Source organism: Oncorhynchus gorbuscha, linkage group LG02 (assembly GCF_021184085.1).
Source record: "Oncorhynchus gorbuscha isolate QuinsamMale2020 ecotype Even-year linkage group LG02, OgorEven_v1.0, whole genome shotgun sequence".
NCBI classification, from domain to species: domain Eukaryota; kingdom Metazoa; phylum Chordata; class Actinopteri; order Salmoniformes; family Salmonidae; genus Oncorhynchus; species Oncorhynchus gorbuscha.
Window position 1 is genome coordinate 33002779 of NC_060174.1, and position 14178 is coordinate 33016956.

A 14178-nucleotide genomic window follows, 5' to 3' on the forward strand; every position below is an offset into this window, starting at 1 on the left:
ACAGCAGGTCAATGGCACAGTCCCAGGGGCGATGAGGAGGCAGGTGTGTAGACTGGGTCTTAGAGAAAACCCAGTGCAGATCCTGGAATTTCTCCGGTAATTCTACTTAAGGGGCGTGGTCCGGACTTTCCACCATAGTGGTGTTGACTGACATCACAATAGACCTCTGACACTCCTGCGACCAACCCAGCAGTCTCCTCTCGGACCAGGAAATAACAGGGTTATGCCAACTCAACCAAGGGAGACTTAAAACAACGGGGTGCGTGGGGGTGTCTATAATCAAAAAGGTGATCTGTTCTGAATGAGTGTCATAGGTCAGCAGAGAAACGGGAACAGTGATGTGATGTATGAGCCCTGTCCCTATTGGACAATTATCCAAAGCTCGAACCGGAATGGGTGACTGTAGGGGAACCAAAGGAAAGCGTAATGCAGTAACATGTAGCACCGAAAACCCAAAATAAAACAGAGCATAGGACCAATGGACCTAGGACAATGATCGACAAGGACAATGGAGAAAAGAGGGCACATATATACACATACTAATCAGAGGGAATGGGAACCAGGTGTGTGTAATCAGACAAGACGGTCCGAGGTTGGTGGTAATGAAACAGTTCAGTGACCCCTCGACCTTCGGAGCTGGTGAACAGAATGAGCAGCAGTACCAGGGGGATCCGTGACAATATAGTTTCCTTAACTGATGTTACTTTGAAAAAGTAGTTCACTACATTCAAACTGCTTTATGAACAAGTATCATATCTAAATCTGAAATGTCAAGAACAGATCACTATGGAGTCAGATGTTAGTAGAATTACTCATTTAGCCTATTAAACACAAAAACTGTTTCAAGTGACAATTAGGCAAGTCTGATGCCAAAAAATAAAGGACATTTTTGCCTATTTCAGCCAATAGTGTGTATGTCCAGTAGTTAGCTATACCGTTAAATGGCAAAAAATAAGAAATTACTGAAAACACTACCAACATTTTAATTTAGTTCAACTACCCCCAAGCTACTGCAAAATGTAGTTGAATTATTAGTTGAACTACATGCAGTTCACTACTCCTCAACACTGGTCCCTCATTTACTTTGGCAGTTATCTATAGATTGATTACAACAGTGCTCTGAGTTCCCTACTGGGATCAAGTCCTTCTGCTACTTATTCTGCAACCATTGAAACATGACTGTTGCTTGGCACAAGAATGATGCCATTAATTATACACTCAATTGTACATTTCAACAGTCAGTCGAATTAAAAATGAAGTGATATGAACATCACAGAATGTATGAATACAGTAGAGAATTAATTTAACTGAATCTGGACATCTCTGTAGATGGATTTCTGAAAAGAGTAGAGGGGACTATTTCAAACACACAGAGGAACAGTCCTCTCCATCAAATTGGCTGTGCAGCAGGTACCACATGCTGCACAGCTGGGTAGCACAATTTGTGGGTTTGACGGTTTGTTAATATTCACAGACATGCAAAGTGTGAGATTGCTTTTTGGGCTGAGAGTGAGAGAGATCAAGTGTATTGGTGAAAACCCATTTATCAGAACCAGCTTGTCTGCTGCTCTGCAGATGTAGGCCGATCCATCTCCATTTGCCTTATCTTAAAGCCAATTTCTCCAGCAAAGAATCGCCTGAATTCCTTTTGGCACCATAAATTCCAAACAGCAGGTAGTGAGGTGCATATCCCGCACCGTGTTGTTGTATTCCTGCATCACTTCCTGCAGGTGGTCATGCCAGTGTCGTCTCCAAGGATCCACTCCAATTCGCATATTGCCCCAACAGATCCACAGATGACGCAATCTCTATTGCACTCCACACTGCCCTCTCGTACCTGTACAAGAAGAGCACTTACGTGAGAATGCTGATAGTTAACTACAGCTCAGCATTTAACACCATAATGCCCTCCAAGGTCATCATTAAGCTCAAGACCTTGGGACTGAATACCTCCCTCTGCAACTGTATCCAGGACTTCCTGATGGGCCGCCCCCAGGTAGGGCTGGGCGATATGGCCAAAATATCATATCACGGTATCTACATTTTTAAAAACGGTTTGACAGTATTTTATGTTTTTGAATAATAAAAGTTAAAAGTATGCTTTATGAGTAGTGCGTGACCCAAGGGTGGCAACACATACATTCTAAGTTATTTCAATGGGTCTTTTTCCATTCTGATGGTTTTATACTGTTAAATTCAACTTCAACAAGAAAATATTTTCAGCATTTACATTCATTTCTGCACTCATTTGAGATCATTTCCACACGTAGGGCTGCATGATATGGGCAAACAATCTAGGCCTCATATTTATATTGGAATCATTTATATTGGAATCATGGAAATATTTAAATTTAAATTCTATAGTTAGAATATAATAGTGGGCACTTTAAATAGAGTGTTTGACATGACAACAACTTAAAATGCCAGGGAGGAGTTATTGTTACAGGGTAGGAACTGAAGTGTTGACAAGTGTTTCCTATAATCTTGATAAAACAGCATCGGTTGTCATCAACATTATTGCATGTGCAGCATTGACCATGCAGAGACTGAACGCAAGTGTCTCGTGCTCGAGGAACAACAAATGTGCTCCTTGAGTGACAGGAACCGGGGCTAGTTCTGTGTAGAAAGCGGCATTGAGAGCGATATCGGAGAGAGATGACTCAGGTAGAGAAGTAAACTATAAAAATGGTCGTTACACATGGTGTATCACATTTAACAAACCAAACATTCAAATACTGTTATAGAAGGTAAAGTAAAAACACAAACCGGTCGTGCATCAATACAGCTACAGTGGGGCAAAAAAGTATTTAGTCAGCCACCAATTGTGCAAGTTCTCCCACTTAAAAAGATGAGAGAGGCCTGTAATTTTCATCATAGTTACACTTCAACTATGACAAACAAAATGAGAAGGAAAAAAAATCCAGAAAATCACATTGTAGGATTTTTTATGAATTTATTTGCAAATGATGGTGGAAAATAAGTATTTGGTCACCTACAAACAAGCAAGATTTGACTGTATATCGTAAAATATGTTATACCGCCCAGCCCTACCCACAGGTGGTGAGGGTAGGAAACACCACATCCACCACGTTGACCCTCAACACGGGGGCCCCTCAGGGGTGTGTTCTTAGCTCCCTCCTGTACTCCCTTATCCCTAACTACTACTTGCCCACACACAACTCCAACACCATTATAAAGTTTGCTGACGACACAACAGTGGTCGGCCTGATAACTGACGATGATGAGACAGCCTATAGGGAGGAAGTCAATGACCTGGCAGTCTGGTGCCAGGACAATAACCTCTCCCTTAACGTTGGCAAGACAAAAGAGCTGATTGTGGACTACAGGAAACGGAGATGCGAGCACGCCCCCAATCCACATCAACGGGCTATAGTGGAGTGGAGTCGGGATCTTCAAGTTCCTCGGTGTCCACATCACATCAATTAACATGGCCCACACACAACTTCTACCCCTAAACCAAAGCTGTATGTCTATATCCAGGAAAACCAAAGTCCCGAAAGCTGGGCCTAAAATAGTATATAAAAGATTAAACAAAAGATTTTGCTGTGACTCTTATGTGGATGCTGTTAAAAATATTTATTGTTCTGATGTGATTAATAAGGGGCATCCTGATGCTGCACCTGATGAAATTGATTCTTCCAATTACTGAGAAACATGCACCTGTTAGGAAACTGACTGTTAGAACTGTTAAGGCTCCATGGATTGATGAGGAATTGAAAAACTGTGTGGTTGAAAGAGGTGAGGCAAAAGTCGTGGCTAATAAGTCTGGCTGCACATCTGACTGGCTGACTCTGGCCTGCTCGCCTCCCTACCACTGAGGAAGTACAGCTCCCGCTCAGCCCAGTCAAAACTGTTCGCTGCTCTAGCCCCCCCAATGGTGGAACAAACTCCCTCACGACGCCAGGACAGCGGAGTCAATCACCACCTTCCGGAGACACCTGAAACCCCACCTCTTTAAGGAATACCTAGGATAGGATAAGTAATCCCTCTCACCCCACCACCCCCCCTAAGTTTTAGATGCACTATTGTTAAGTGACTGTCCCACTGGATGTCATAAGGTGAATGCACCAATTTGTAAGTCGCTCTGGATAAGAGCGTCTGCTAAATGACTTAAATGTAATGTAATGTAAATGTAATGAAGTATTGCCTGTTCTATGTATGGGCTATGACCGGCTGAGACTGAGGGAATTTCCCTCTCTTACTCACAGTGTTTTACCACTGATACTACTTCACTTGCTCATAAATACTTAAAAGCCTTCAGTACTCCAGGTTTCATGATTTCCCCAAAATTAAATTTCTGAGCTTCGAGTAATCCATCATGGCCAATTGCAATGCTTCCAAACAGGGTTTCTCTTTACCATTTTATTACATTAATACCTTTCCTCCTTGCTGGAAGGATCACTTTAAATTAATTATGAAACCATACACATTAAATTAGCCTTTTTAATCCAGAACCTAACACCAGTGTTTCCTAGAAAAAAGTGCTGTGTTAGTGTGCTACCCTTTCAAATAGCTGTGGCAGACAATAAATGCAGCCTGGTCTCAGTAGACGTAACATAGTCAACATCAATCCGGGACACTGAAATTAGTATGATATGTTATGTTTGGTATGGTTACATAAGACTGAAGGTTACTTAAGGCAAAAACGAAAGTTGAGTGTTTGGTCGGGGTGGATGGATGGATGTATTAACGTGAACATCTAGCAACCCAAAGGCTGCATGCTCTAATCTCATCATGGACAACTTTAGTGTTTTAGCCAATTTGCAAATTTGCAATTGCTTGCTACTTTTTAGCTACTTAGCATGTTAGCTAACCCTTCCCCTAACCCTAACTCCTAACCCTAACCTTAACCCTAACCCCTAGTGTAGCTAATATTAGCCACCCAGCAATAGCCACCTAGCCATGTAGCTAACGTTAGCCACAACGAATTGGTGTACGTAACATATTGTACGGATTTCAATTCATAACATATCATACGTAATGAATGATAGACATCCACAAATTAATACATACCATACGAAACTTAACATTTCATACTAATTGGAATGTCCCCGATATACATTTACTATGTTACGTCTACACTTGAGTCCAGGTTGATAAATGGAGTAGATATGTGTTACACATGTAAACATATTGTTTGTTTGGCTATTTACCACTGAACAAGTTTCAAATGTTATTAGTCGTATGTACAGGATACACATGTTATAGCCCGTCCAACTAAATTCTTACTTGCAGGTTTCTTCTCTACAATGCAACCACAATAAGAATAATACAAGATACGAATACGAACATAAAGTAAATGGTTCAGTAGAATATTATATTTTTTATTGCATAAGTATAAAACAGGGAGGCAAATTTTATAGTCCAATAATTACACATGTTTTCGGGGAGGGCGGATTGGGGGCATGTGTTTAAATTGTGCAGAACTTAGCAATAATAATACAAGTCTGGTTGCAGCAGTTGTAATGTGTGTGTAGCATGTTTACCATGTGTGTGTGCATGTGTGTGCGCTTGAGTGAGTGCATGTGTGTTAAGGTGCGGACAGGCAGTGCAGGTGGTCAGTCCAGTTCAAGCGTTCAGCAGTCTGATGGCTGGTAAATAAAAACTGTTTCTGAGCCTGTTGGCATCAGACCTCATTCTGCGATACTGTCTGCTCGACGGTAAAGGGAATGACCAGCTCATGGGTGGGGTCCTTGATGATGCTTCGGGCCTTCCTCAGGCAATGTTTTGAGTAGATGTCCTGGATGAGTGGGAGCACGGTCCCAGTGATGTACTGGGCCATCTTCACCTGGGCCTGGAAATTTCCATACCAGACCGTGATGCAACCCGGTCAGGACGCTTTCGATGGTGCAGCGGTAGTATTTGGAGAGGACCCGGGGTAGTATGCCAAATTTCTTTAGCTGCCTTAGGAAGTAGACGCTGTTGCACCCTCTTGACGAGAGTGGTGGTGTTGTTGGTCCATGATAAGTCCTCGGTGATGTGACTCTCTACTGCAGTCCAGTTGATGTGGTTCGGGGTGTGTTCCCTCCTCTACTTCCAGTAGTCAACAATCAACTCCTTTATTTTGCTGATGTTGAGGAAGAGGTTGTTGTCCTGGCACTACATTGCCAGTTCACTTACCTCCTCCCTATAGGCTGACTTGTCCTTGTTGGTTATCAGTCCTACAACCATTATGTTGTCAGCAAACTTGAGGATGGAGTTGATGGAGGGTCGTGCAAAGGAACACAGTCGTAGGTGAACAGGGAGTTCAGCAGAGGGCTGAGGACACACCCCTGAGGGTCCCCTGTGTTAAGAGGCAGTGTGGAGGAGTTGTTGTTGCCAATCCTCAAAGCCTGTGGTCTGCCCATCAGGAAGTCCAGAATCCAGTTGCAGAAATTGGTGTCCAGACCTAGGGCTCTGAGCTTGTTGTCAGGCTTGAAGGGAACAATAGTGTTAAATGCTGAACTGTAGTCAATGAACAACATTCTCACATAGGTGTTCTCTGTTCATCTAGGGTTTTTGGTTGGGGTACAGAATGTCTGTATTGTTATTGTGGGTACAACATCAACACATTTCCTACTGATACCTGTGACTGACAATGTATATTCCTCAATATGTGATGGATGGGTCCTGATTGAAACATATTTCAATCAGTATTCTCAAAATAGTCTTGCAGCATTGAGTCACACATGTAACGTGGGATACTGTCCCTACTGGCCAATTAATGTATTTTCTGCTATCACATAGAAGCCTCCTTTAATTCCCTGTTACCTCCAGTGTTGAGCTCCTAATCTGTTGGCATGGCTTGGATCAGAGTGACAGGCAGTGGTGCAGTGGGTAGCAGCGTGTGCCAGTTAGCCCCTGGGAGTGCTCATTGACACAGCATGGCCCTGCTCCAGCCCCCAGCCCCCTCTGCTGATCTTGGCACCAGGTGGACAGGATATCCAGTCCTCCACCGGAGGTCCAGCTGTAACCGCAAACTGGCTCATCTCACTGGGCCTCTCTCACTCTCTTGCTCTGGCTCCCCTTCCCCCTCTCTCTTTTCTCTCTCTACCCCTCTCTGCACAGCCCCAGTGCCTTCCAAAATAACTGCCTCTCTGTCTGTTTGTCTGTTCTGTCCTGAAGCCTGGAAGTAGAATCTTTCTTCTTCTCTTGTGCTAATAGACTGACATTGGCAATGGGATTTCTTCACTCGGGGACAGGTGACAATGACAAAGTGCTGTTTTTCAGAGGACATGCATCTTTCACTGTCTGCCCCTAAGAAGCTCTCTCACTAGAAATATCAGAGTAGTTTTGTCTGTGTAAAATACAGAGTAGAGACAGGGAGGGAAAGCCCTGTCTGCCTCGCACAGATCTGCCATTATTTATTGACCATAAATCTCTGGGAGCCTGTCTCCGGCCTAGCGTCTGGTAGGAGGGACCCAGAGTAGAGGATGGATTTAAGGTAGACACAATGTATCCAGACAAAGGCCTAACTCACCTGGGAAATGCCACTCTTATCTGCACACTGATGGGAAAGCATGGCCGTTTAGATTTTAGAGGGAGGGGGGATCACTGGAACCTACTGTCAGATCACTGGGGAATGGATGGCAGTGTGCATGAATGACTGACATATGGGTCATGAGATGTAAAGGTTATATTACGGATCCGACCCACACCCTGTTACCACCTACTCCATCCCTGTCAGAAGAGAGAGAAAAAGAAAAACCCAGAAGTGAAAGAATATTGTCATTGAAATCAGATGAAGCCATCATCATCCTGGAGGCAATCATATTTTTGGCTGTGAATCAGGAGAGATAAGGAGGAGGTCTGTGGCCTCCAGATGGTGTGGATACAGCCCCACTGAAGCCCTCTGAGAGCCACAAGATGAGGTCACACAGCCAGCATGAAGGTGGCTGGAACACAACACAACAGTCTGCTCCCAGAGGGATGAGGCACACTGATCACAGAGATCTGGTTTGGAAATATCTTTATATCTCTAATTAAAGAGATCATAAAAAGTTTGAGTTCTATGGCTTCAACATACTGCTCAGCTCTCAAAACTGCCAAATACATCTTGTTTGTGAAGCTGAGTAAATATGGCCATGTGGTGAGTGGTGCCACAAGGCAAACACAAGCGCTGTGTGATTCTAGAGCACTAATTCTTCACACTGTTGTTTGAGTTTAGATTAAACTTTAGTTGGTCAATTCAACAAATGCTCAGACAAACATTGTCACAAATCAGTAGTATGTGTGTGTGGATGTGTAATATTGTGGTATTTGTGCCTGATTGGAACTGTGTCCTATGGTGTCTCAGAGTATAACACCAAGTATAAAGCACTTCTCAACGACTCTGTACTGTACTGTCTGTCATAGAGCAGAGGTAGGCAACTAGATTCAGCCTCTGGCTGATTCTTTTTGTAATGTTTGTTAAAGAAAAAACATACATAGACAAAAACAATAGTCCACTTAACATTTGCATACATTTCCACATATATTAATGAAGTCACAGGTGCTCAGACCCACATGTTCCCACCGTATCCACACCCAGTGTTGTTTGTAATGCTTGTAAGTCTCTGCCCCATAGGACTTCATATTGTGTCATGTTGTTTCTGTCTGTAGACAGATTTTTTTTTCAATATTTAAATCATGTCGAAGCAGATGGTTAGAAGGGCAGAACATAATTATAATTTGAACACTGCAAATTGACTACAACAAAGCCCAATAAGAGATTGCATTTGAAACTAGCAATAATTTCATATCTTGATTACGTTGAGGCATGATCACAGATGTCGTTTTTTAATGAGTGGGAACACTTGAACAGACTTCCTAAATTAAACACATTTTTTGCTGAATTCCTGACAAAAAAAACAACAAAAAAATGTTTGTTTTTTTTAAACTAAAAACTTTGAGGGAGCAAAGAAAATCACTTGCAATCTGGTTTTGGCCCACGGGCCTCCTGTTGGCGGCACCTGACGTAGAGGTTTGAAAGAGAACTAATACATTTGAATACATGTCCTTCTCTGATTTGCATTTAATGACATTCTCGTTTGTCTCTGCATTCCACCCCCTCCTCTCTGTCTCTCTGGTGTCAGGTCTAACTGGCTGAAGCCGTGCTGTGGGCGGAGGGCAGCCCCGTGGCAGGTGTGTCTGCTGAGCGCTGGCTTTAACTGTTTCGTGGTGGCCTGTGTCATCCTGGTGGTGGTGCTGCTGTGTCTGGAGCTGCTCATCGACACCAAGCTCCTGCAGTGTGAGTGACCCTGGAACTGTCTCTGTATTAGAACATGGATCTTCTGGACTTGGAATTTAAAAGGGCTAACTTGAGATAAACCTCTGCAACTTAAACTGTCACAAAGATTGTGATGGAAGATACACAAAATGTGATTTGACCCCTATTGAAGTTAAGACATACAAAACAGCTGTGGTATAGTATGTTGGAATATACTGTACAATAATGCACATCTGCTGTTATGGATGTAGATAATATACTGTTTGATAATGCAGTGGCAGTGACAGGTCCAGGACCTGGGGCTGTGATCTCTCCTCTCTATAAAAACAGTATAATGCAGTGACAGGTCCATGACCTGGGGCAGTGATCTCTCCTCTCTATAAAAACAGTATAATGCAGTGACAGGTCCATGACCTGGGGCTGTGATCTCTCCTCTCTATAAAAACAGTATAATGCAGTGACAGGTCCATGACCTGGGGCTGTGATCTCTCCTCTCTATAAAAACAGTATAATGCAGTGACAGGTCCATGACCTGGGGCTGTGATCTCTCCTCTCTATAAAAACAGTATAATGCAGTGACAGGTCCATGACCTGGGGCTGTGATCTCTCCTCTCTATAAAAACAGTATAATGCAGTGACAGGTCCAGGACCTGGGGCAGTGATCTCTCCTCTCTATAAAAACAGTATAATGCAGTGACAGGTCCATGACCTGGGGCTGTGATCTCTCCTCTCTATAAAAACAGTATAATGCAGTGACAGGTCCAGGACCTGGGGCTGTGATCTCTCCTCTCTATAAAAACAGTATAATGCAGTGACAGGTCCAGGAGCTGGGGCTGTGATCTCTCCTCTCTATAAAAACAGTATAATGCAATGACAGGTCCAGGACCTGGGGCTGTGATCTCTCCTCTCTGTGATATCAGCCTCATTAGTAAGCACAGTGTCAGGTGGTCTAATGCCACTGTGACCCATCTCACATGGAGATGACCTCATCTGCATCCTCTGGCTCTGGGGAGGGAGGTGTCCTCATCTATCATGGGGATAAGGTCAGGAGTCATCACCTCTATGGTGTCACAAGCTCTATGAAGGATGATACTGTAGGGCCTCCATCATGTCAATGTGGATGTATTTTAATGCATTCAAGTCTTTACAAGTCCCTGGAGGCAGATTTAAGAGACGGGACAGTTGGGAGGGAAGGATAAATGAATGGGGTGATTAAGGTTGTCTGTCTGCTGGGTGAATGTACGGAGAGAGGGAGGGATGGAGGAAAATGAATGGACTGATGGACAGATCAGTAAACACAGCAAACAAAGACAGATGGGAAGGGAGGTGGCATGTGAAGAGGAAGAGGAATGCTGTAGTTGACAGCCAAATGCAGTATGATGCTGGCCACAATTAGGCGGATGAATAGACAGGCATTCAGACAAACCTGTGCATATGCGTGTGCGTGTGAATGTATGTGTCCTTGCCTGTATGTCTGTGATTGTGTGTCCGTCTCCAGTATTTAACAAAGTATCTGAACCTCTAAATTAATCTCTAAATGTTGTCTATTCTGTGCTGTCTTCATAGTTAACAACGCGTTGCTGTTTGCCAGCATTATCCACTGGATCAACCTGGTCATTCTGTCTGTGTTCTTCACTGAGGTGAGCCCCTCTCCCTTCTCTCTCCCCCACTGAATCAGCCTGGTCATTCTGTCTGTGTTCTTCACTGAGGTGAGTCATTCTGTCCTTCCTGAGCCCCTCCCTTCTCTCCCCCACTGGATCAGCCTGGTCATTCTGTCTGTGTTCTTTGCTGAGGTGAGCCCCTCTCCCTTCTCTCTCCCCCACTGGATCAGCCTGGTCATTCTGTCTGTGTTCTTCGCTGAGGTGAGCCCCTCTCCCTTCTCTCTCCCCCACTGGATTAGCCTGGTCATTCTGTCTGTGTTCTTCACTGAGGTGAGCCCCTCTCCCTTCTCTCTCCCCCACTGGATCAGCCTGGTCATTCTGTCTGTGTTCTTCGCTGAGGTGAGCCCCTCTCCCTTCTCTCTCCCCCACTGTGGCCGCAGGCTCACTTACAGCTGATGCAGCCAAGGGTTGATTTAATGCTATAGTCTGCAGTATGAGACAAAGGTGAGCTCGAGAGGTGCAGTGGTGTATCCTGATTACAACACCCTATTAACGCCTGCCCTTTCCCCCATCAACACATTATCGACTTCTTCGGGTTTCGTGAGATCCAGCAAGGTCTAAGCAAGTAATTTATTCATTAAAGAAACAAAAAGGGAACAGCTAACTTCCAGTAATTCTACACATTTTGCCAATGGACAGGAGAAAAATCAGTCAAATGTAAGAACAGTAGCTATTTATTTTGCTCCTCATGTTTGTTCACTGCATTACAGCCTCCTCTCTTTCACCCATTCCAATACAATTTGCCCTTCACATCTTGCTATGAGTGTTGGTTCCTCTTGATATATTGTGTCAATCCTCAACACAATCATTTTATGTCAAATGCAGATAGAGCTTTTCCGCTGCACCGTAGATTTGAACTAACATTAGAGACTCAGGTAAATCGTATTGATTACCGTTTCCTCAGACATAGCAGCACTTATCTTAGTTATTCTCTGTTCATCAGTCTGCTGCTCCATTTGGTCGAGAGATGTGTTTTAGTTATCAATGAAAGCTAACCTTTCATGTAACTATTGGATGTGGCAGGGCAGCTTCATCTCAGGTGAAACCCTGAATCTGTGAAAAGAAGAGAAAAAGAAGAGAAACATGGAAAAATCGAGGAAAAGAAAGGAGAGTAGTGCAGTAGCTTTCTGCAGCCCCTGCTGAGTCAGCTCCAGCTAGTGCAGGGTGCTGTGTGCATCTCTAATTGTTTGGATGAAATCCGACCGCTGTGGTAATGAACTGGATTAATATAATGCCATTGATGAATTACCTGTGGATAGATGAAAGAAAACTGAATCACAACTGCAATTCACTTTTTCTGAGACATTAACGTTTTTAGGGGGATGTTTACATCTAAAGGATTAAATGAATTATATCGCTATGGTTCTCTCCGTCTCCCTGTTTTCCCTACCTCTCCCTCCCCCTCTTTCTTTCCCTCCCTCTCTCAGACGGTGTTCAGGATTGTGGTGCTGGGGATCTGGGATTACATTGAGAACAAAGTGGAGGTAAGCTCCCTGGAGGGCCATTAGTCCTGAGGTGGGGCTCTGAACACCCCACCACTTCCACTGCAATGTCATTCTCCCAATGTCAGACCTCAGCCTGGAAACCACCCACAGACCTGGAGGAACGAACTGTACTGGAACACTCACTGACACTGGGAGATGTTCATGTTTTTTCATTCACATATTTAAAAAAAAGGATGTCTCCATTGTCTGCTTGCTAATTGTAACGGTTGTCTTGGGTGGAAAAGGAGAGGACCTTAGTTGGTTAGTGTTCATCTTAATTTCGTAATAATCAAAAACTGAACACTTCAGATTACAAAACAACAAAAGTGACAACCGAAACAGTTCTATCTGGTGCAGACAAACAAAGACTGAAAACAACCACCCACAAACCCCAACAGAAAACAGGCTACCTAAATATGGTTCTCAATTACTAACACCTGCCTCTGATTGAGAACCATATCAGGCCAAACAAGAAACCCAACCTAGAAACCCAAAAAATAGAATTACCCACCCAACTCACGTCCTGACCAACTAAAACAAAGAAATAACACAAGAACTAGGGTCAGAACGTGACAGTACCCCCCCCCCAAGGTGCGGACTCCGGCCGCAAAACCTGAACCTATAGGGGAGGGTCTGGGTGGGCATCTGTCCCCGGTGGCGGCTCTGGCGCTGGACGTGGACCCCACTCCACCATAGTCTTAGTCCGCTTCTGTGGACTCCTAGGAACGGCGACGCCGACTATGGCCTGGGAACCCTAATAAATGGGCCCACAGGACTGAGGGACACCTCTGGACTGAAGGACGCTTCTGGACTGAAGGACGACTCTGGACTGAACAAACTCCTCCGGACTGAGGGGCAGCTCAGGACTGAGGGGCAGCTCAGGACTGAGGGGCAGCTCAGGACTGAGGGGCAGCTCCGGACTGAGGGGCAGCTCCGGACTGAAGGGCACCTCCAGCTGACTGGCGGCTCTGGCAGCTCCTGGCTGGCTGGCGGCTCTGGCAGCTCCTGGCTGGCTGACGGCTCTGGCAGCTCCTGGCTGGCTGGCGGCTCTGGCAGCTCCTGGCTGGCGGCTCTGGCAGCTCCTGGCTGGCTGGCGGCTCTGGCGGCTCAGGACAGACAGGAGACTCTGGCGGCTCAGGACAGACGGGAGACTCTGGCGGCTCAGGACAGACGGGAGACTCTGGAGGCTCAGGAAAGACGGGAGACTCTGGCGGCTCTGGACAGACAAGGCGCACTGTAGGCCTGGTGCGTGGTGCCAGCACTGGTGGTACCGAGCTGCGGACACGCACCTCAGGGTGAGTGCGGGGAGCAGGAACAGGGCATATTGGACTCTGGAGGCGCACAGTAGGCCTGGTGCGTGGTGCCGGAACTGGTGGTACCGGACTGGGAACACGCACCTCTGGAGGAGTGCGGGGAGCAGGAACAGAACACCCCGGGTTGTGAAGGTACTCTGGAGACCTGGTGTGTATAGCCGGCATCAATTGTTCCGGAACTTTAACACTTCTCTGGATGAGTATTAGGAACTGACACGTGGCATCAGACAGCTAACACGCTCCTCAGGGTGAATGCCGTGCATACTACGCCAAACCAACAGCTCTCTCTCTTCACTCTCCTCCAATTTTATCAACAACTCCCCGAATGTCTCATAATCTCCCCTCCATTCACTCTCCTCCAATTTGTCCAATAACTCGTCAACATTCTCAGACTCACACCTCAACTTTGCCGACTGCTCTGATTCCATCCTCGGCTCCTTACGGTAAACACGGGAAGTTGGCACAGGTCTCCTACCTGGCTTTGCCACACTCCCTGTGTGCCCCCCAATACA

At 45.2% G+C, this 14178-nt stretch overlaps 1 protein-coding gene across 3 annotated transcripts in view; it reads left to right on the top strand.

The window, feature by feature from the left end:
- The window catches only part of LOC123992576 (transmembrane protein 266-like), a 72097-nt gene that overhangs the window by 47821 nt on the left and 10098 nt on the right, over window positions 1–14178 (top strand). For all 3 annotated transcript variants that reach the window (XM_046293818.1, XM_046293838.1, XM_046293828.1), the window contains 3 exons: window positions 9075–9229; window positions 10775–10848; window positions 12297–12353. In XM_046293818.1, coding sequence (XP_046149774.1) covers window positions 9075–9229; window positions 10775–10848; window positions 12297–12353 — 286 coding nt within the window. The remainder of the gene's footprint in view (window positions 1–9074; window positions 9230–10774; window positions 10849–12296; window positions 12354–14178) is intronic.